This window comes from Seriola aureovittata, chromosome 1 (assembly GCF_021018895.1).
Source record: "Seriola aureovittata isolate HTS-2021-v1 ecotype China chromosome 1, ASM2101889v1, whole genome shotgun sequence".
NCBI lineage: Eukaryota > Metazoa > Chordata > Actinopteri > Carangiformes > Carangidae > Seriola > Seriola aureovittata.
Genome location: NC_079364.1, coordinates 22,955,936 through 22,980,455, shown reverse-complemented (window position 1 = coordinate 22,980,455; position 24,520 = coordinate 22,955,936). Strand labels below are relative to the sequence as shown.

The following is a 24,520-nucleotide window of genomic DNA, read 5'->3' as shown; positions in this document are numbered from 1 at the left end:
AGCTTTAGAGGTCAACACAGAAGTGTCTGTCACCCTCGACTGAAGCATTCTGCCCTTTCTCTGTAGCTCTGCCTTCCTGATGCACAGCACTTATCATTAATCGCAGGGCATTGTCTAGATGAAATGATGGTACCATCTTAATTTCTGAACTCAGCCAAATGATCAGACAGAAGGACCACAGGAGAAAGAGTGAGTAGCTGGCCACAGAGACCATTTTAATAAACTGCAGTGTGTATTATAGACAGAGAGACAGGCAGACGGACAGATGATGGCACGCTGTATCCACATCTGAAGAAATAAGGCCAGTAACTAATGCAGTCCATCTCATTTTCATCTTGGAACCCTGTGTTCCTGGCAACGTGATCTCGGGCCCTGAAGTACAATGTCTGCACCAAACAGCACAGCTATAAAAAAAATTGTCAGACTTCCAGTACCCTGCTCTCCAAACACCTCCCTAAAAAATAATGAGAACATGGGTCCAGCATCCCATGTCCCCATAGAACCCCCCCCATTACCCACCAAGACTCCACAATAGTCAGTAACTGATTTTCATGCAGGCAACGCAAGCATGTTAGTACTCACCAGGTCCTCATTATTCAGGGTGGACCGGTTCACCAGAGCGAACGAGATGCCTGCCTTTCGAGCAGTGAGGGTCTGAGAGAAGAAGAGGAAAAGGAAGACGATGAAAAGGGATAAGTTCACTGACCCATTTTACCTTTCTGCACTTTTACGCAGCATCTCATAGTGCCACATAGCGGCATTTAAAACACACATCCAAATAAATGGCTTCTGAATGGGTGATCAAAGTGCACAAAGAAAGTAAGCTTACCAAAGCCTGTGATTTCCAGAGAGGCCATGAATAGAGAATGAAAGAAATAAAGACATTTAATTAGACAAGTAGTGGGAGGGTGAATGCTGAAAGCACAAACAGCAGAGGAATTTGTGCTATTTATTATCCATACTGAACGCATAGGTGTCTCAACTGCCATGCAGGACTGCTGGTTAGGGCACAGAGCTCTAGAAAGATTCAACTATTCATCAGGAGAGACTATACAGCCGTTGCATGATTCTTTATCCACTCATGCATTAGAGGTTACTAAACTGCAGTCATGCTTGGCATTTATATTCACTTCTCTGTTGGATGAAGCTTTGATCATATTTTCTGCTGTCTGCTCTGCACATTAGTTTGACACAAACAGAGAAACACAAGACGCACACACTCATGTATGGGTGAAGCCAGCTGTACTATACAACACCGACTCGCACTCACACACACACTTAAAAACACACACACACACACACACACATCTTGTTCAGACATTCACAAACGTACTCGTGACATAAAACAGTACACGCCCACACAAGGCATTCTCACAAACACAAAGAGGTACCACGCGCACAGACGCACACGGATACACAAGTGAAAATTAACTCTTATATTAATATCCATTGAGTCTGGGTGACCAGAAATTGATAAAACATGAATCCCATACTGGAGTAAGTTACGTAACAGGAATGCAGACATGGACAGCTGACAATATTGGATCAGTCTTTACCACGACCCTCTTGTCTGTACAGCCCAGCTATGGTAAAGATCCATGGAAGCCATGGAGAATGTAGGAGGGAACGTGACCTCTACATGAACTGTGAGTGTTGATGTAAGTTTATCAACATGCACCAGCACTGCTGAGGTTGCTGCGGGCAATACAATATGACCCTCTGTCCAGATGATATCTATTAAGGTACAATATAGCGTTCAGTGCTTTGTGAATTGATTTTCAACTTTCTTTTTTTTTCTTTTTTTTTTGGGGTTTGTTTATTTTTTTGCATCCCGCCATAATGTGGGGGAACCCTGCTGTCCGTTCCAATGAAACGCTGTTGCTGCCCTGAAGCACTCACACAGCAAATGTGGGACATTGACAAAGGAGAGGCATGAAAGGGGACCAATTAGTTTGCTGACTAGTGACTTCATCCCAAGTGTAAAAGGCTTGCTCAGTGTCACTTTTACATGATTTAAAAGCCTCACACAGTTAAATCAGAAGTCAATGAAGTCTCTCGGATATATTTTTAGGTTGAGTTGTCAACATTTCAAGTTGAATATAATTTTTCGACACCTGTCAGGCAACAAAAAAAAAAAAAAAAAAAAAAAAAAAAAAAAAAAAAAAAAATGGCCAAGCATCGGCAAGGGTGAAATCTGACAACTCACTGAAAAATATCACCCATAGCTGTTATGGGTCTATGTCGGAATGGCAAATATACACGCAAAATCCAAAAAAATAAAAAATAAAAAACGACAACCCATACTTACCAAGACATTGTTGGTTATTAATTTCATGAGAGATATGGACAAATACAGCATCAACTCATGTTGTTCACTGTGATATAAACATTCATCAGCATCTATGTGTATGACATCAAGCTGCATTATCATTTGCAAAAAATGCTATTTGTATTATTTCACAAGAAAACCTAAATCTTTAAAGGGTAAAATTTATTAAACAGGTTGTTTTTAAGATATTTAAATTAATAAAGTGCGATAATAGTTCCATTGTTTTGGATAAAATACATGAAGATGAGAAACAAACATACACAAGACAGACAGATACTAATGCAGAACATAATGAACAAACAGTTATAGACATGAATACTCCTGGCGTCACAACAGCCTGTTGTCTTTCAGAAAGATAACCATGTGGCACAGTGCTAAAGCGGACTGCATTGCAACAGGCCTCTCTGTGGGATATGTTATAACACATTATGTCGCAATAAAAAACAAATGGCAGAGCATCACTGTGATGCAATGTCTTAAACACCCTCTCTAGGTTAATTAATCAAGCCATAGAGTTATGGCTAAGGGTACATTTAACATTCCCTGAAGGAAGTGCTCTACACTAAATAGCCAGAGTTTAAAGATGTTGCTTTTATCACCAATCAACTCTTCACCGGCTTGTTTTTTTTTTTTTTTAATCACAATTAAAGTTTATGTGACTTTTTTAAAACCTATTTAATTTTGTATAGCAGGTCAACATGTGAGAGGTAAGTATTTTCATCATCATCATCATCATCATCTTCCCCATTGTGTGCTGTAACAAACTTGTTATTAAAATCACAAACAAGGACTAAGTTATGTTTTAATAATCATTACTGTTACAGAGACTTCACTTCAAAGAATATTAAGGTTATTTTTTTTTAGTACTAAAGATATTAAGATACAGGATCAATCACTGTCACTCTAAAACACCATCATATTTTATCAGTTTGCCAGTTAAGTTATTATTGTCCTCAGCAAGGGTCCATACTCACACAGGATAGATTCCACCAGTGTGGTATAATGCGGGGTCACTCAGATAGATTTGACATAAATCACACATAACCTTGTTGAGGCAGATGACTCACCAGGTCTCGGACAAGAGGCACTGTCCTCTTGCGGCGTAAATCTGGCATGCTGTCAATACCATAAAGAATACTGCCAGCCCTGGAGAAGCAGACAGATTTAAGATGTATTAATATCATAATAATGCCATGCTAGGGGAGACATTACTACGGTAAAAAAAAAGGGGGGAGGGGGTCTTGATTTACACAGCTGGCAAACACCATGGATCATGCCTCCTACCTAACCTGTCTCACCCCTTCCTCTTCGCTTTACATGGTGCAGACCGACCACACTGGAGCTGCTTGTAATCCCTCTCACCCTCTGTTGCTCCCAGAGACTCCCCCTCCTCCATGTTATCTCAATTTGTAGAGTGTTTCTGAGGACCTGCTATTACTCATACATATTATACCTATCCTTGGATTTGTATTACACTCTATGAATACTGAAGATGTTATTCACAAAATAGTGAAGGACCACAGCAGCAAAAACTATGTAAATAACTGACTCCACGCATCAAAAATTGACACTTTCAGATGTCTTCCAACTTCCCTTGTGCACAATCCATGGGCCCCCTCAATGCTTTCCCATCAGTCTTACTTCCTTTCCCGTGAGGCTCTCAGTGGCATCACCTCAACTGTCACTCAAAGCCTCTCTAATGACCTCAAGATGACATCAAGGCCCAATGCCTCCACACTAAAGCTCCTCAAGCTTTTCCGTCAGCCCTCTCAGCAACATCAGTGGTGTGACCCCAAAGAAACACAACGTCAAGAGCTGCGCAGGCCCTTGCCTCACCCCTGGGCACCTACCTCTTGCTGCTTTTATGCACAATGTGTGCTGCATAGTCATTGCATGAGCTGGGGTAAATATGATTATTATTTTCTCTCTTGACATATGACAACAGTTGGCTTTTTCACGTACGCTTACATAATTAACCATTGATAAACATTTCTTACTAAGAAATCAGTCAGATATGTGAAACCAATGGGATAAATTCCTTTACAGATGTTGTGAAATCATCAGGCATCTTGTATATTCATATTCTCTCTGTGTGTATGTCACAAAACAAGGCCCAAGATACCTTAACTGGGGCTGCATGCCAGAGAATCAGCATGTTTCATTAACATTTCTGCTCCCTATATGCCTCAGCAGTGGGGTAGAAAACAACACAGCAGCTCGGATTTGTGTAATTGTGAAGTGATCAGATCAGGACGTGAGCCACAACTCACCCTCCAGACTGCAAGCCCAGCACTTTGGGATCCAAAAGACTGCGAGCCTGCAGAGAGAAGACATACAAAAACGTAAGACAAGGGACAAGGTAAGCGAGCACAACTTTACACAAAGCACACTGCAGTAAGGTTAAAACAAAAGCAACACACAGTCTAACAAAATGTACTTGGGAAAATACAGTACATTTGGAGGTCAATTCAGGATAAGATAAATGATAGGCGAGGAGGAGTACAGCACAGGGAGAAGGGAGGGAAGCACCACAGGCAGAAAACCAAATTATTCCACATCAATGTAATTTGTGGGCTCAAGACCGAGAGTTTTGCCGCTCTTGGTCCTTCAGGCCAGATCTGCCTATTGTGTAATGCTCCCTCCTCACTGACCAAAATGTCCAGTTTGAAACACAAATCATTTTCTGAAAAGAGAGGAATAGTAGGATAACCAGCACAAAGTGACAGCAAGATGGCTCAAAGGCATATGCTGCACTCATCCTTTCATACCTACACATATTACTTCAATTTATCTACAGAAACACAAACACACCACACCACACCAAGGCGGATGCGACACAAACACACTATCTCGCCAAATACCACAAAGACACATGAACAAACGCACACACAAACACATGCACATGCAAGGAAATCACAAGTGTCTAAGTGTTTATATATGAAAACAGATAAACAATGACTTAAAACCTGAGAATCCAAAGCACTGGTGTCTGGAAGGAGAAAATGACAGGAGGGCGGAGAGTTAGACAGGAGCAGTTCAGTAGAAAATACACACACTTAGTTAGGACACTTAGGACACTAATTTACCATTACTGCCTGATGACACAATTCTGTTTTGCCAAACAGTTTATGCATAAATGGAGAGTCAACAAGTGCCCCAGGGAGAATCGCTATGAACAGAGGAATACCGGATACAGTAGGAAGCTCTGCTATACAACACAAGGTTGAAATATTAAGATCAGTACTTGAACATAGAGTAATTTAAATTAATGCAGCACCATTTAAAAAATGATGCCTTTGATCGACAGCGTTACCTGCATTAACACTCATAGCTATGGAGACATGGGACATTAGGTAAGCATAAGCGGTTGGTATCATGTTGCCATTTTAGAGATGAACTGTGAGATGGCAGGCCCTTTAAATAAGCAAGACTGCAGAGGTGTAATTACTGTGCTATTGATCCATGGGTGATAAATGGCAGCATAATCATGATCTAATGTGCAACAAATGCAAAACAGCTGTTCACAAGAGAAAGATCAAATTGCTGATCTGATTAAAACGACATGATACACTGTTTGTTGTTGATATGAAGTTATTTTAACACTAATCCAGAATAAGGCAGTGTAAATTTGTTTCTTTCCTTAATGTTCCCATTATCTATTTGATTTTGTTTTGTCTGTTTATTTGAAAGTTGACAAAAGAATTGCATCATAAAAATATTAACTGATAACAATTAAAATAGCAATAACTCTGGACCTGTGCATTGATTGAGAACACAGTGCGGAATATTTGGTGGATGCTATTATCCAGAGTGTTTTATATAGCCATTAGTGTTCACCACAAGTGCACATCTTTTCATGATGAGTGGTCCTCATGAAGGCAATGATATTTTAAAAACATTAAAAGTGCATTCTAGTCAACATGATACAATTAGGTTGTATATCTCCCTAAGTGCTGTATGAAGGCAATTGGACTTGGCTGAAATTCTTGAAGATGTTTCACCTCTCACCCGAAAGGCTTCTTCCGTTCTAACTGCTTGCAACTCCCCAGTCAGTTAGAACTGAAGAAGCCATTTCAATGAAAGGTGAAACGTCTCCAAGAATCTCAGTTAGAAACCCATGGCCTGGATGACTGAGAAGCTCCACAGATAATTAGGTTATATTATTTTTTTTAAATGCTGATTTTTGTAATGACACTACATTTAAGGTACAATTTAACAGTATATTTTCGCTGGGTGAGGTGACAGCAAAAGCAGCACATAGAGACACAGCACTCAAAGAGGAGCTAAGCTCCAAGTGGGTACCATGGATAGCGAGCGATCAGCTAAGCTACTTTCAGCATGGCTGTACAAGATAGAGTCATCTCCTCCACCAGCAAGTCACTAAATAAAGCCAGACCACAAAGATAGTCTGTAGAGCTCTGATATAAACCTCATTTCACAGGTACCTTAAATCTGTGGAACAAAAATGTCATTGATTGGTTGAAAACCTCTGCGTGTGTGTGTGCGGGAAAAGTGTTGAGGTAGCAACAGCAGCAGTAAATCCTGAATTTCAATGCCGACACACACGGTCAGAGCTCATCGGAGCAGAAAAGCCTGCATGTGGCCGATAGTACAAAAAGGACTGACCCCTACTCCAACACACACAGGAACATGTGTTCTTATGCAGACACAGTCACACAAACATACACATGTATAGTATACCGAGGTGCAGACCAGAGTTTCCATAAGAGTCCAAAATCTACTAATAGCTCCATACTAATAACTAGATTTGGGCAATGTTTATTTGTAATTGTAATAGATCACTATTGTCATCATATATTGTAATTTCAGTATAGGCTTGTAACATGAGCTTGTACACAGTAGTAAAATACATAGCAATATAGTTTCACTATTTCATACCTGTGCCGTTGTCTGACAAAACAAACAGAAAGCTTGTAAATGAGAACAGTTTTATTGGGAATCTGGCTGTATTAAAATACTGTATATGTTAACACAGAGAGTAAGAGAGAAACAAACAAATAAAGGGCTGAAACCAGCTGACACTAGGCAGAATGCAAATAGGACACAGTCCTGCCATATACTAGGTTTTGGCCTAGTCTTGTTTTAACTATGTTAACTTAGTTCAATTTAAGCACAAAAATAGAATCCCTGTAGGTATGAGCCAGGAATAGAGCAATGGGGTAAAATGCATTATTGGCCCTCCTTTAATCAAAGAAATATGCTTGTTTTGTTAAATCTGAGTAATCAAGGAAGTATCCTAGTGCAAGTTTAGGGGGAAAAGTATAATGATGATAATAAGAATCATTTGGAAGCACCGTAATCAGAGAAGGAGTGTTGTGTTTAAGTGTCTGAAACCCAGCGGTATTGTATTGCAACCTGGAGTTATAGCTCTTCCAAGTTGTAAGCGTAAACTGTGGAGAAAGGGATTTCCCTGTTCACAACAGTCAGGAGAAAACAACAATATAAAATCAGTCAGTGCTTTGAATTGGATGGTGTCTCCTAAAACAACAGCAGAGACTCTTCATCCCCTGCATCTGCATTTTACATATCAACACTTTCTCTGGAAATGGCGCACTAAGCATAAAGAGGGTCTACCTCCTTTGCTCCCCCAGGAGCAAGCAGCAAACTTCACTAGCAGTAGACCTCTATAAATATTCCAAGCAAGGCTGACCTGGTTACAGAATGCCCTTGGGAGTGTGAATTAGCATCTGAATACGAACGCTGCTGTAGCCAGTTGAAGACAGGCCTGGCAGGAGTGGCAGCACTGCCGAGACTCCCTTCACAGCTCCCACCCTGACCAGCCAGCACGCTTCAGAGCACGAGCATGGTGAGCACACATCAGCTACAAGATATGAAGGCATGAAGCTAATGAGGGGGAGTACAGAGTATGCATGTGCTTCCTTCCATCTGTGGCTGTATCTCCATCAGTAGTGTAATGAAGTAGTGAGTCAAAGTTTAGATATGTGACAGTAATGTCAATTTCTAGGATTGCTGGGATGACTATTCTTTAAAGTCACATAGAATTGACCATATTTTATGAAGACAATCAAAATGTGTGTAAAAACCTGCTCTGTCATATTATGTCTGATTGTTCAGAAATCATCTGCCCCAGCAAGTTTGCAAAGCTAGTTAGTTGTAGACAGAAAAAAAACTCATATTTTTTCTCATGACCTCCTGTCTCAACCAAAATATTTTTACACTGTAAAGCGACAAACTCATATGTCACACCTCACAGAGGCAGGTAACCCTACTGAGCAATATAGACAAGACCACCTCACCTAGCACATACACAGTTCAACAATGAGTAATTCAAGATCAACTCTTCTTCACCTGGTAGCCCAACAAAAGCAGCGTCACAGTTAATATGTTTATGTCACAGTTTATATGTCTCTGGACAAATATTGTCACATGCGTGCAAGATAGTCACAAAACTTTACAGGTGTGTAGTTAAGATCAAAATGAAAGCCAAGTTCGACGGTGGGTGTGGTCTAATGCATGAGTACTGAGCACTCATGTAATAATGTGGTACTCATGGGTCACAGTTGGTGTGATCCAATCGCAAGATGGCCTGTAGTTTAGCTTTATGTTGCCATTACAGAAATCCTTCATAAGAGAGCGTTGACAAGTTTGTTTTTCAAGTGTAAAATTTGTGTATATTGTTTGCAATTCTTTAGTAACCACATCTGTTATATGTCATATTAATAAACAAATGTATTCACTAAAATCATTATCACAATAAGCCTTTAAATCTATTATCCGTAGGGCCTTCATTTCTACAAGAATTATTGCTGCATCCCTTCTGCCTATGTTCTTATATATTTTGCCCTCAGGGGATACTCAGGTATTAATGTGTCTGCAAAAGCTGTGGTGCTACATTTAAATTCAATGGAATAATTTAAATAATGATGTATTATCTATGTAGGACTCTGGTAATAATTTAAGCAATAACTTATAGTGTACTTTCACTTCTATCTTACCTTGTAATACCTCATATTAGCTGCAGTTTATTGGTCTTAGAATGGTCACTTACAGCTGTATGACAGAGGAGGAAGATCCCCTAATTTAAGAGTTTCAGCAAATAACAGTACTGAATTTATTATCTGCAGGTTTGTTTGGTGAATGTGGCCACTGAAAATGTTTGCACACACATCTGTCACATAGCTTTAGTCTTCAGGTGCAGCCTGTATTCCCTGAACTACAGTGCCTACCTCACCACGAGTACCACAGTTACATATGTAGGTCAAGAGCTTTTTCATTTTAAGTAAGAGTGGAAATTCCCTAGTCTCTTTTTTTCATACCAGTAGAAAGACAACTCTTCCTTCAATTAATCATTCACAGCCATTTGTACACCCATGACACATTATAAATCTCCTTTTCAAGTAAGTGCTGACCCATCACTTACAAAATAATTTGATTCAAGGAAATTACGACGGTGAAAGAAAGAAAAAATACAAAAAGACATATGAGAGCACTGGTCTCATAGTCTGCTACATGTAGAGACTATGATATCTCAAACTTAAAATATGATGCAAAAATCATTGACATGCAAAACATTCTGGGTGGTAAGTCAATATATGCAGACCTTATGTTCAGACTTGCTTTAGCTGTCTGCCATCACAATGTCACCCAATAATAGACTGTAGTCATGGTTTTATTCATTTTGAATAACTGATGGTAGCGCTGGAGTCCAGCTCCACTGTAGCTTTTACAGTGTATTAAATTTTGATGATAGATGACAAACCTCTAGAAAACCTGTTTGACAGTCTGATCCCTTGAGCTACAGACCACTACAAAATAATCTAAAGCTGTGCAATGAGAATACAAATACAAAAGCAATAGCACAAATAACACTGCTATACACATTCAGAGAGTCCCCTCTTCAGTTTTTCAACTCAAAACAAATGACTGATTCAAAGAGTCATCCTTCAAGTGGATCAAAGTGGAAAGTTCTCATAAATCCAACAATATTAACCCACCAAGTTTCAAGTCTTGGGCTTGTCTCGGCAAAATTAAATTCATACACTACGATTCAGACTTCCACTAACAACACCATGCACCTACTGGATGTAGAAAATTAACAGACCATTCCAATAGTTATGTATGTTTTACCTAATTAATTAAAATTATGTATTCTCTACATTAAAACATAAAACCTAGGAAATTGACCATCCTCACTCATTTTCCTTCTTGTTGTTTTCTTGTTATTAGGTTATTACTATTGCTTATCACATGTTGTTGTACAGCCACATCCATTGGCAGTTTCTTTGTTGCTGTGTTCAAGGAGGCTCCTGTCAACTGTGTTCAAGGTACAGCAGTGTACCTGCTCAGTGTTACAGATGACATAGATTCACATGGCCCTTTCCCTAATCTCCATTTTTGCTTGTTGTTTGTCTTTTCTGACAAATTTCAGAGAGCAAATGAATGTACCAACAAAGAGTTTTCAAAACAGCTGCTGTGGATATGTTGGCTATTCCTGTAAAGTTATGATAAATAATCATAATTTGTAGTCGATGTACTGTAACACAAAACTGATATAATTCTTCAAGTCCCATGTGTTTTGTTTTGACGAGCAGTTACTGTTATTTATATGTGCTATAGAAAAACACATGTACGACCTGCCATGTATTGGCAATGTAAAGCTTTATAAAACAATACGAACTGACAAACAAAAAGGAGGGAAGAGTCATACCCCCTGCCAGGATTTGCTGCTCCAGTTCAGCCATCTGTTTCCTGTAGGCCCTGAGTGCTGCTTCTTTGAATGTGGGTCGAACACGCTTCTTGGGTGGGGCCTCTGTGGGCTTCTCCTCAGGAACATTTTTGTTTTCATCCTCCTGCTGTTGCTCCACTTTTTCAGACACCTCCACGGCCTCTTCTATTATCTCATCTATCTCCTCTAACTCCTCATCACCCTCTTCCATCTCCTCTGTCACATCATTGTCCTCAGTCTCATCCGGTTCTTCTACATCTACATACTCCACCATTGCGTCATATTCAGCAGTGTCCTCGGTGAGCTGGGTTTCATAATCCTCACTGTACTCTTCATCATACTGCTCATCCAAACTGCAATCATACTCCAGAACACATGCCTCTTTACTTGCCTCATAGTCCTCTGTAGCTTCAAAAGCTTGAGAAGCCTCAAAATCCTGAGAAGCATTATCTTGAGATGCCTCAATGTCAACAGACACATCATAGTCCTGAGAAGTCTCACACTCCTGTGCAGGCTCATCTGTCTCCTCTGTCTCATTAGCATTAGTTCTGTTCTCCAAGTTAGCTAGTACCTGCTCCATAACTTCAACATAGTGGGTCTCATTGTCCACTGGTTGTTCACCAGCTTTTGCTTCTGCTCCTGTTGTCTCTTCCTCTGCCTTGTAGAAGACAGGCTCCGTGTAGGCATCTGAGTCTATTGTAGTACTAGAGTTATTTGCAGTGGAGGTGGACATGGTGCGGAAGCGCCCCATAAATGATGAAGAGGAGTTGGTGGGCTCCTCAGGAGGAGCAGGGGTAGTCTGAGAGCCAGACTTCCAAACAACCTCCAGAGCTGACTTAGCCCTCTGCAGTGTAGAGCCAAAACCAAATCCAAAGGACTTCTCACTGAGATCTATGCTGAGCCTGCTGCTCCAAGACTTAGGAACCTCCTCAACCTTCTCTGTTCGAATCTCACTCTGACTGCGGTACATAGTTGCAGACTTACCCTGGGGCTGGTGAAAGCTGTGATTGACATCCAATTCAGGGAATTTTTCTACTTTGGGGGTTTCCTTAGGGGTGTCTTTAGAGGCTACTTTAGCTGCTACTTTAGGAGTTTCTGTCGTGGCTGCTTTAGGAGAGTCTTTTGGGGGCACCTTAGGACTCTCTTTAGGGGCTACCTTCGGAGGTTCTTTAGGTGGAGTTTTAGAAACTTCTTTAGTGGGTACTTTAGTCTCCTTAGATACTACTTTCGGCATCTCTTTTGGGGCCTCTTTTGGGGGTAGTTTTGCAGCTTCTTTGGGAGCCTCTTTAGCAGCAACCCTCAGACCTTCTTTAGATGCAACTTGTGGTGGCTCTTTAGCAATGACTTTAGGGGACTCTTTAGGAGAGTCTTTGGGTGATTCTTTAGGGGTTGAGGCAGGGCTCTCAATTGGAGTTATTTTGGGGCTGTCTTTAGGTGACTCTTTAGGACTTTCTTTAGGAGTCATTATCGGGCTATCTTTTGGGGCCACTTTAGGAGCTACTTTTGCAGCCTCACTAGAAGTTACCTTAGATGTCACTTTAGATACCTCTTTAAGGATGGGCTTTGTGGTGTCTTTAGATGTTAGTTTAGGACTGTCTTTAGGGAGGGCTTGAGCGGTTTCTTTAGCTGCTGATTTCTGAATCTCTTTAGGTGAATCTTTAGGTGACTCTTTCAGAGCTGCTTTAGGTGTCACTTTAGGTGAAACCTTAGCAGTTACCTTGGGACTTTCCTTTGGCAATATTTTGGTGGTTTCTTCTTTAGGAGCCAATTTAGTTTGTTTATGTGTCACCTTAGCAGCAGCTTTAGGGGCATCTTTAGACAATACTTTCGTGCCTTCTTTTGTGGTCACCTTACATCCCTCTTTGGACTGCCGAGTGGATGTCTTGATAACAGACTCTCGCTCTGTGATGGGAGGAATGATGTGGGTGGTTATAGGTGGCAGAGAAGATTCTCTGTCGAGCATCATGAATTCTTCATCTCCTTCAAATTGTAAATCAACCTCCTGACATTTTGTGATGTTCTCTGGAAAACCAGGGATGGTTGATGGGTCAAAGGGACTGCTGACCTCTATGGAGGCTTCCAAACCAGAGTCAGCACCCTGCTCCAGATGATGCCAGTCTTTCCAGGGTGATAGATCACCTTGAAGAGAGAGCTGGGAGCCACTGTAGTGGCTTCTGTCCCCGGACATGCAGACAAGTCCATTGCTCACCCCACTGTCAATAGTTTCTGTTGTCTCAACCTCATTGTGTTCAAAGGTTTGATTTTCACTGCTGAGTGGGTGACTGGGGCTAGCATACCAGGAGGAGGCCATGTCTTCTTGTTTTCTCTGCCACAGCTCCTGATCTGAGGAGGACAGCAGGGAGCAGCCATTAGCCCGTGTAAAGTACTGGCTCTCTGAAAAGTCTTCTGAGTATGACTGGCAAAGTTTTGAGCAGTCAGACTCAGAGCGGCTGAGTTTAGGGGTGGAATAGTCACTCTGGGAAAGCCAACCAGGGGTCAAATCAGAGTAGTAAGCCTTGGCATGCTTGTCTGGGTCATAGTAAGAGTCATCAGCATAGTGAACTGCGCCTGAGTAGCCTGCTTCTTCTCCTGACCGGCTATGGTCATGAGATCGCCTCTTCTCTGATTTACTCTTGTGAACAGGCTTTGAAATCACCATTGCATATTTATTTCTGCTTAATTCATCCAATTCTTTATCACTGTCCATTGAGTCCCAGTCATCACTCTCCACTACTTTATCCTTTCCTGAGACCTTTAAATCCATGCTTTCATAGGTTTGTGAGGAAGACATTGTTTTGTCTTTTCTCTCCTTTCCATCATGAGTTAAGCTATCAGTAGAGACTGTAATGCCTGTTCCTTTAAGTTTATAGCATTTTTTCAAGACTAAATCCCTATCTTGGGTGGTTGCAAAAATGACAATAATAGGGCGAGGTTTTGCATTAGAACATTCTCTTTGTTGCCCTAACCTATGAGCAAGCTCAATTTTTATTGTTTTATGGGCATCGATGAAACCCATTTTGTCTTTTAGTATTTTATATATTACACTCTCTGTTTTCTCTGCCCTTTCTTCAGGAACATTGAGGAACCGCAAGGTTGAATTATTGGCCTGGTGGCTAATTTGTTTTATGTAGTCATGGATATCACGTGTTTCCCTTCTAGACTGGACAAATCCTGAGCGAAGCTGCTCAATCTCACTCTGAACTACTTCCACACTACTGGAGATCTCATCAATGGAGCTTTTTAGGGCATTGACATGGCCACGTAGCTCAGACAGTTCTGTCTCTATCTGGCTGATCCCTTGAAGCTCTTTAAAGATCATCTCCATAACATCCTGGGTCTGACTAATGCAACCTGTGGAGGAGGAACCAGGCTCCAGTGTTGAACTCTTTTGCTGCCGTCCAGCACGGTCCAAGGATTTGCTCCGGATGCCCAGGGTTTTCCTCCAGTTGCTCACCTCAGAGTCTGAGGAGACACATTCCTGACTCTTTTTCCATTTTCTTAACTTGCGGAGGGCACCCAGTCTAAGTGTGTGTAGACTGGAGCGCTCCACTCGTTCACCCTCAGAACTGCCATCAGAGGGAGCCAAACTAATGAGGCTCTTCCTGTTTCGTCTTACAGGCATAGTGTGTGATTTATGCTCATCCAGTCTCCGGATAGGTTTTGTCTCACTCAAAGAGTCAGAGTAACTACTATCAATCGAAAGAACCTCAGGAAAGATGCTTTCATTATTATTCAAAAAAAGAGAGTTTTTTGGGATTCCATTTGCTATAGCTACACGATAACTGAAAGTGGGTGACAGGGATGAGCAGTCGTTCTTTCCGTCGTCTTCTTCAAGCGATATGTTACGTGCCGAAGAGCATTTGGATATCTTTTTCACTGTAGTCTTCAGTGTAGTAGAGAGGGTTAGATTGTGTGCTTGCAAATCAGTGGTCAATTTAGGCTCTTTATTTTCGCTTCTCTCTTTCTTCTTTATTGGGTTTGCCAATTTCTTTGTAAACATTCCTTTGCAAATCTTTTCAATGTAGGATGATATAGTCTTGATTAGGGCAGAAACCATGGATGGCAATCCTGTGGACTGTTTTTTATACAGCGGTGGTGAGCCAAGCACAATCAACCTGTGCTTGACAGTGAGAGCCCAGCTCACAATCACTAAAACCACAGTCCACTCAGAGATGCACTAATACTTTTAAATCCAGTGGTCTTCCTCCAGAAAAGGATCATCTCTCTGAAAGACACAAAAAGAATATTAGCTTTACAATTTTGTCACAGATTCTCAGATCATACCTAAACACAAACAGGAGGAACACACACAAGTTATTACTTATTAATCCATTGTCCTGATAAATGCAATCTGTAAAATCTTGTCTCTCATTATGTAATTTCCAAATTTTACATAAAGGAAACTGATGATTCTCATGAAGGAAAAACAGACCTTCATTTGAAAATTCAAATAGGGGACAATTTTTCAGTCTTAGTAGTTAATTTTATGTACTATTCACATTTATCTACATGACTTTACAGCAAACCCCACAGAGCATAGTAGTCACCATCCTACTTAGACCTCAATTTAACTATATGCCAAAAGTATTGAGAGAGAGAGAGAGAGAGAGAGAGAGAGAGAGAGAGAGAGAGAGAGAGAGAGAGAGAGAGAGAGAGAGAGAGAGAGAGAGAGTGTGTGTGTGTGTGTGTGAGAGAGGGATCATTTGCACGTATGACTGTACGTGTATTCATGTATGTGTCAGTCAAGGTCAATAGACCCATTGGCTACATTGATGTATCCAGCTTCTACAGCAGGAGATAGCCAATTATTATAATTGCCTCAGTGCTACAATACTCTTGTCAATACTCTTGTGGAAACAGGGAGCACCACACTAAACCAAGATCATACTTCAACAATTTGTTTTATCATAATGATGACAAATAGTGGAGATAAAGAACCTGATATTTCGGATTAATAAGATTTTTTTTATTATTATTTATTGATTAAGTTAGTCAACACATCAATTTTCTAAAATCATGTTTCCAAGTCAAAATCAGTTCTTTGGCTATATTTTCCATCCATCTATAATGACGAGGATGATGTGGATGTTTTCACTAATTAAGTTAATGACCTATGTTGTCATACATTTGATGTCCCAATTAGATTAATTGCAATGCTTCAGTACCTGAACCACTGGAGTATAATGCCTATGTGCAGCAGACCATGTAGTTATAAAGAGGACTAAATAGTCATCTCAGGCCTGTGAAAAACAGGCTAGAGACTGCTTGAATCATGCTGCATAGTATTAAACCTTTAACAGCTTGAAGTGGCTCTGATAGGTGTGTGTTTTCTATAGAGTGGAACTGGCCAACTGAGTCGAAAGAGGGATGTTTGTTGTGCAGAGGATCTGACAGCTGCTCCACATTAGTTCTGGGGTTTAGAGCTCGATGTGTCTACAGTCTCATGACCACAGAGACATGCTCACTTCAAATGAGCTGTGAAACACAGCATCACAGTTAGCTTTTATTGCTGGGCTCTGAGGAAGGACCAGGCATTAGCAAATAGAGCTTAAGATTAGGTTGCCAGCATAGATGAGTTTCTGCCAGCACTGTATGATGGAAGGAATCCTGGAGCCTGACTGTCTGTTAGCTTCATGGGATAAGGTTTGAGGCAGGCCTGAGGCTGGAATGTTTGTTCAAAGAAATATGTTTTTTGCATTACAGAGATGGAACGACAACAGGACGAGGTGAAGGATTACTGTATATTTTAATGGTATGAGGAGGTTCATGACTCAGCCCTCTTGACGACTTGGATGAAGCCAAGAGCAGCCTTTTGTAACTGATGGGTCACCCCCACCACCCCATGCAAAAATTGAGAGGTGTCACAGCACAAGTCAACTTGTGTCAATCAGTGAGCAGCTGAGAGCCCTGCTCAAGGGAACCTTTAGCTGGTAGGAGAAGAAATGGTTTATTGACTCACTCCACCAGGATAATAAAATAAGCCATTTTGATATTTGATTCATTTTTTAGTCAATGATAAAGTATGGTATCGTGATACAAGAAAAAATCCTTGAGGAACGATTGCACTTGCAGTTCCAAGCAGTTCCAGTCGGGTGCCACTAATCCATTGCAGAATAGAAAGTTGCAATGAGATGATGTCATTCAAAGGACATCAGTCAAACCTCAAACAGTGGAAAACCATGAAGAAACATTGTGGAAGTATGACATTTGTTTGTTTCATGTATTAATTTGAGGAGCATCTGCTGTTTAATGCCTACTGCCATTTTTCCATCTTCTCTATTATCTCTTCAGTGTAGCAAAAGCCAGAGTGACTTTTAAGTCACATGCTTCATGTACATTATCATTTACTCACTGAAGCTTTTTCTGTTGCACTGTTGCTTTTCTTTTTTTTTTTTTAAGTTTTTGTCGATACATCAACTTGTCTATCTCAGCCAAGTGTAAAAACGTCTCAGCGATATTTAGATTAGTAACTTTATACTAACTTCATTAGTAAAATAAAAGCTTCTCTGCTACTGCTCTGATTTGCAGATTTGTATGATATTACAAAAAACACAGCTGAAACATGGGCTTCCTGGAGGACTCATGACAACCACTATCCCTGAAGAAGGGACAGAACCTTTTTTACTTAAAGGTCCTCCACACTTACACAGGTGTTTCCAGTTAGTGGCTGATTAGACCTCTGCTCAGGTAGAAGTTGGAGTTGGAGCTAATTGTGAACTAAGTGAATGGAGTTCAGAGGTCTAGTCAGGCAGTGTATAACTGAAAACATCTGTGTGGGTGGGCTATGGTTCTCTTGGGACTGGAGAATGAATTAAGGAACAAGATGACCCAGAGGGATCACTGATGCCAATTAATCAGCTGTAGTAAGACACCTTGATTTTAATACTGTGGAGGATGCTTTCTACCAGTGGAAGGCAAAGCGAAAAGAAAAACAAAAAACGCCCTGTTTAAGGGAAGACAAGTCATGCTGCTGTGTGCATGTTAATGGTTATTGCTGGTTTGATTAATTGTGCAATAATCTGCCAGGCTCAGTGCTTTGTTGATTGATAAGTGCTCAGACTAAATATTGTTTCAGCAGGATGAGTTATTCAAAATATCTAAGACAGGGAAAATAATATACAATTGCGAGAGGCTCGATTTTACAATTGGTAAACAAGTCTTTAGCAGTTTCAAGCTGAAACTAGTGAGCTCTTTTCCTATTCAGTGATTTCTTATACTGTAGCGTGCAAAAAGAAATACAAAAACTGCATAATAAATGATTTTTTTTTTGTCTACACCCTTGAATAACACATATAATGAGCAGAATGAAATGTGGGCATGAAATAAGTAGCCTATAAAATATAAATTATGGAATATTATGGAATATAGTGAATTAAAATGAGCAAAATTAAGTGACTGTGAAAGTAATATACCACTAATAACAGATTACACAAACTAAATCAGCTGGTCCAAAAAAAGATAGTGGCCTATGGCGGATGATAATAACAACTGCCAACCTTTAGTAGCCAAAAGGAGCAAATAATAGATTAAGATCAACTTTGGCAACAAACTCTACTGTCGCCTTCAATATTATATGGAGCTGAGAGCTTGGTGTTGGCCTTTTGAAGACACTGTAATGTTGTTCTGATTCAGGCAGCTGGTTTGTTTGTCATGGCTGCTGAAATGAAGCAGTTCTTGCTTGGCTCTGATACAGGCCCAAAGTATGAGCAATGCTGAGTCTTCCCCAGGTTTGCCTGCTCTTTTTGTCTGATCAAACAAACTTTTGTCGCCCCTTGCAGAGACTGCGGTCTCTGGGTGAACATAAGCCCAAGCTAAAGATATTTTTGCTCTATAGTCGTCGACGCTGGCAGAATGATGGAGACTGACCAGACCTTCTAACAATACTTCAACATTACCAAATTATATGACGCTGTGCAAAAGAGTTTCCAATTCAGTGGTTGGAAAATAGAAAAGATTCCAACAAAGCAAAAAATATTATGGGACACATACAGCATGTTGCAGCTTCGGCTGAATGTAGGGTAACTTTGAAGCTAGCTTTGAGCCATGCTAATGGTTTTGGTGTGGTTTAAAAAAAGGAAAGAGACACATAATACATTATTGATGGTTGCAAATGCAAAGAGAAAAAACAAAAATATTGTTGATGGTAGATCTTTGTGGAATCAGCCTTCAAAGGATGTTATCTGATCAGGAGGAATATTTAGAATTTTTTTATCAATATTATATTTGAAGTGCATGGTCCAGTTGTATTCATAATAATTATTTTACTGGAATTGCAAATCCAAACAACAGGATGGAGCGCCTGCCAGGTTTGTCTCCCACTCTTAAACCCTTCCTTGTCACTGAACCGCAGACTTTCTTGGTATGAAACCAAACAGTGACAACTCTTAGCAGTGGCAGCGGAGCACTTCGGCTCGAGTGTCGATGAAGACCGCAGCTAGCTGCAAGACCTGCCGTGAATTGCAGGACAAACATGATCATCAACATTCAGAACACACCATTCGGAGTTTGAACGCACACACAGTACATTTAGTTATAGGTCCAGATTCTGTTTTCTATTCATGGTTCTGTACATCATTACATAAAAATATATCTGGCTTCAGCGAAGTAGGTTGGGCTTCACATTTTACACACTAACCTTTAAATTTGGTAAATGTATGTCCCATTTTAGAAAGTATATTTAACATTAATGTTTTTATTTTATTTTAAAGCTGCAGCTTGTTAAATAACTCAGGCATTATGGACCATTATTATACAGTGCTCCACACAAAATACACCTAATGCTGGTTAATACTGACCATTTACGTTAATGCATTTGTGATGCAATTTTTTCATATACTTGATGCACTAAATTGAGCCACAGCCCCAATCATGTCTGACGCCGTCTGGAATGTGTCACTGTTTACTGTAGCAGACACTGGAACATCACTTGTATAAAACACTGTGCTGCACTGTGGCTGCCCTCTGTCCAGACAAATCACACTAAAAGAGTTCAAGTGTTTAATGAGTGCTGATTACCAATTAGGGGGCTGCCTTTCTCTTGACGGAGCCAACATCCTGACATCTGCATGTTAAGGTTTGACAAATGAAGCATTCACCCTCTTCCAGAGCTGGAGTTGATACGCAAATGACTTGATAATGCCCACGAGGTATCGCCTGTATCGTCCCATTAGAGCGTAATGATGCAAGAATTAGGAGAAAAGGATGACAGATTACTAGATCACCTTATCCCACTCGCATGTGTTATCAATTTGGCCACAGAATCTGCAAAGACATGGCTCTGTATGCAGACTCAGCAGCAAATGGGCCACAAATGAAATGCCACCATTTATTCAGAGCCATCATGACAAGCATGTGTGAGAATAAAATTGCATGTCGGTTATCTAGATGTACAGTATCTGTGCTATTGTTCACCCTCACTGCAGTTTGTAGCTATAGGCAGATACATTGTAACAGAACTCATTCTGTAGCACATATGTAGCGATAAGTGAACAGTAGCTATTGGTTTTAATAATAAGAGGAATCATAGTTTATTTTATTTAATTATTCATTTATTTAAGTAGCATGTGTGCACACATATGCACACCTTCTACCCACCATCAAATGAGGTGTGTGTTCTCTGGAGCATACAGTCCCTACATTAGGCAGCCACTTGTGTTAGAACATGTGGTATAAATTGGTTTTAGACATAAACATGATTTGTTCAACAACGTTACATGTCGAATAGGCCTGTAAAATGCATATGAATATGTAGGATTTTTATATTTTTCTACCCTCGTAATTATCATGTACAATCCAGAGGCTTTGAGCAAGGCACTGAAGCTCCAACTGTACCAATGGAGATGTCTTAGTAAGCAATTTACTCAATCAACTACATGGCTTGCATGTTATAAAATAACTTGTTACTTCATCATCGTGCTCAGTCACGTAAGAACTCCCAGATATTAGTTGCCAGCTACTGTGACAAAACAAAATCTGGGGATTCCTGTGGTCGTGAGGTAGAGCCCCTCCCATTTGTGAGTCAGACTAGAGAAACCTCCAGAGAAAAGGGGAGCACCTCAGCCACACCCACTCCCTATAGCTCTGAGGCAATGCTACCCCAGGCCCTGCATTAATGTCCAGGGACCTATCCCCCCCAGCTTTTCCTAATGCATCTGATTAGCAGAGCACTCTAAAACACTCCATTTCTTACAGTCATACAATCTCTGCCACTTTCCTTTTAATGACAATGACTGTCAGTTGGAGGCACGCTAACCTATTTCTCACAATAGTACAATCTGCTATTCTCTCCTGATGAAAAGCCAAGTACTCCAATTTAAGGTTATCATGCTGCAAGTGATTATACTGCATGCTGTGATGTGATGTTCATTCTCTTAGTCTGAGTGAGACTGAGGAAGATTTTTGTGCAAACCTTTAGAAACGATGCATATAGATGAGATATGCTCATGTGTTACGTCATGTCTCCAGAACACATGATTGTGGATTATGAGTGTGGATTAGTGTACATGTGGCTGTGTGTGCATGCCTCTGTGTGTGTGTGTGTGTGCAGCCGTGCGTGCACACACATGTGCACGCCATGCATGCCTCCGTGCACGGTTGCTTTTAAGCATGCACTTGCTGCTCTGAGAGAAAAGCGAAGCATACCAGTGGGGGATGAGCGTGTGAGGGAGGGTGTGTGCATCCTCAGATCATATTGCCCTCACGCCCATCCTCAGCTACATTCTGCCTCCCTTCTCCTAACCTGTGTATTTCCCAACAGTGAAATATCTGCCTGCAGCCTTAGGAAACCAGCCAACATCACAACAGATTGTCTCCCCTCATAAATCAAAATATTACCATTTCTTTGGCCGGCATGAGGAGAATCAGTCTCATCGCGTTTGTTCAGTGTGAAACAACAGCATTGCTCACATGCGTTCATGTTGTGTGTTATGCATAACAACATGGGGAAAGGTGAGAATGAGAGCAATGGGACATTTGTGTGATCGACAGTGTTTGGATCAGATCTGGATTTTAGAATAATCAGCTAAACGATTAAATACAAGTAACACCTCACATTTCTTAGCATTTTTCACCTCAGCTGCATCGATAGATGATGCCATCTATCCACATCATTCTCAAAAACGTTTCATTAATCCACTGACAGGGCCACAGAGGGAGGGGAGGGAAGCAACAAGAAGATTTAGAATGAAGTCAAACAGTCAACATCCCCACACCATGCAAACACGCATCCACTGCCACAATGAGGCTACGCCGCTGCACATACCTGGTTGTGTCAAATCCCTGTGCAGGACGCCAGCGGTAGTGAGCACAGCGAGCCGTGTGGAACCGATTCCCCGGTTTCAGCGAATGGTCGGTGCGAGGAGACCAGCGATGCTGGGGAGGGCAGGGAGGGAGGGGAGAGAGTAGCTCGGTGCGCAGCTGCCTGCTAATACCAGAGCTCAGAGCATCTCCCCGCGTCCGTCAGACACCACATCCCACAGCCCTGCCTCCGCGAAGAAACACGCACACACCTCTCCTCCATGCCACCTTCTGTGCCCCCTTCTCTCACGTCTCTGCTGCGCTCCCGTGTTCGCGTTGTGGGGAGGAAGACCGAGGATGCTGCCTTTTTATTGCCGCAAGCTTCTGGGTTTTATTTGCCCCACGATTGACACACACACACATGCGCGCGCGCGCACAGTCACACACCCACTGCTCGTAGACAGTGTCACGGCCTCACAGCACGGGGTGTCTAGTCCAAAATGGGATGCGGACGCGTGGTGGTGTTGATGGGGAGGCAGACAGCGCTGCGGCTGCCTGAACTGAGACTCTGCTACCCGGCTGGAGGATGTCTGTCCCTCCCCTGTACAAAAGTCTCTCTCTCTCTCTCTCTCTGTCTCTCTCTCTCACTCTCTCTCTCAGCTCAATGAGCCGGGCTGAGAGAATTGAGCCCACAGACAAACGCACTCACGCACGCACGCACACAACCACACGCGCTCAAGATACCGAAGTAAAGGAAGGAAGGGGAACTGAGGATGAAATTGATAAAATAGTGTGTGTCTGTGTATTAGGCCATACAACTGTATGATCTTAATAAACTGCACACCCTGATGAAAACAGACTGATGTAATAGGTCAATAAACCTGGGAAACCACAGTCACACGCCGGCTTCAGGGGGTATTACCTTAATTTTTCGTCATGTGACGTGCGTGTGTCGTGCGCGCGCGACACTTTTGCTTTTTCAGCGCACGTTCACGGGTTTACGGGCATGCCTGAGGGGCACGCGAGAAGCAGACTGTCATCTCTTTCTGTCAAACACACACACAGATCACTAATACTATATGATGAGAGCCAACCAGTCTTTACTGAAGACAAATCCCATCTGTATCACACACACCGCGGAGCTTCATATACACTCACACACATCATCTAATTACGTCTCTCACTGGAAATGTCGTCATACATGATTGCTCATTCTGCGTTGCAGATTAGTCATCGATGCACTCTAGTGTATTAAAACACAATCAGTGTAGTGAAATGCACGTGGCTGAATTTCACAGCTGTGTAAAAAAAGAATCAATCATTTGGAATGAAAACACACATAGACTAACCCGAGACAAAATAGTAGGGCAATGGAGGAGAGGCAATTTTAGCCAATTGCTTTAATTTGTCCTTGTGTGACATTTCGCTAATTGAGGCTTTAATTTCACGTTGACAGGGACAAATGAAGACGGACACAGTGAAATGAAAACATCGCAGGTAGAGTGTCACATGATAGTCCACATCACTTTCACCGACTCCCCCAGCCACGGTGGTGATTAAGCATTCAAATAAAACCCATCTCTCTCCCTCTCAGCTCTGCTCCCGCGTGCATGGGCCTGCCTCCCTCCGTCAGTCTTGCTCTCCCCTCTCAGCTGAGATGTGTGTCATGCGTCCCTCCAACAGCCACTAATTGTCCGGCCTTCTAGCGAAATCACATCCCCCCCCCCCCCCCCTTTCCTCTCTCTCTCTCTCTCTCTCTCTCTCTGTCACATGGGAGAGAAGTAGGGTGTAGGGAGATGTGCGTGGTTGTGTGCGCAAGCTCGTGCTGAAAGAGTGGTGAATTGGAGGAGGGAGAGGAGAAGAGGAGGTTGTGGGAGGATGCATGTGTAGCCTATGGCTCCTGCTCGTCCCCTGCTGGTGATAAGAGTAACTGCATCCTGGGAGCTCAGCTGTGTCTGAGCCAATCTGACCCAAATGATCCCTTCCAATTACTGCAGCGCACTTGTGTTCAACCAAAGATAGCAAAGCAAATGCTGATTTATTTTAGCATTTGACATGGTTCAGTTCAAGTATAATGTGATCTAAGACTGAGGTAAATGAGCAAATGAGTTATTAATAATATTATGGAGGATTTCAATTGTGTAACATTTAGTGATGTCTTTCACAGTTAGTGCATATCAATACAAACATCCATTTCTGAAAAGGAAAAAAGGGGTTCCTCCCTCTCGCATTCCACCATCTCTCTATTT

General features: G+C 41.5%; 1 protein-coding gene across 4 annotated transcripts in view; it reads right to left on the bottom strand.

The window, feature by feature from the left end:
- Positions 1 to 24,520, bottom strand: part of LOC130185048 (protein unc-13 homolog C) — a 124,323-nt gene that overhangs the window by 86,177 nt on the left and 13,626 nt on the right. For 2 of the 4 annotated variants that reach the window (XM_056401307.1, XM_056401481.1), the window contains exons 1-6: positions 22,297 to 22,860; positions 11,019 to 15,261; positions 5,296 to 5,318; positions 4,600 to 4,646; positions 3,397 to 3,475; positions 583 to 636 (exon numbers count right to left, since the gene is read on the bottom strand). In XM_056401307.1, coding sequence (XP_056257282.1) covers positions 583 to 636; positions 3,397 to 3,475; positions 4,600 to 4,646; positions 5,296 to 5,318; positions 11,019 to 15,093 — 4,278 coding nt within the window. In that variant the 5' untranslated portion in view covers positions 15,094 to 15,261; positions 22,297 to 22,860. Of the gene's footprint in view, positions 1 to 582; positions 655 to 829; positions 836 to 3,396; positions 3,476 to 4,599; positions 4,647 to 5,295; positions 5,319 to 11,018; positions 15,262 to 22,296; positions 22,861 to 24,520 lie in introns of those variants that run through there. The other 2 variants (XM_056401560.1, XM_056401388.1) reach the window with 2 other exon arrangements.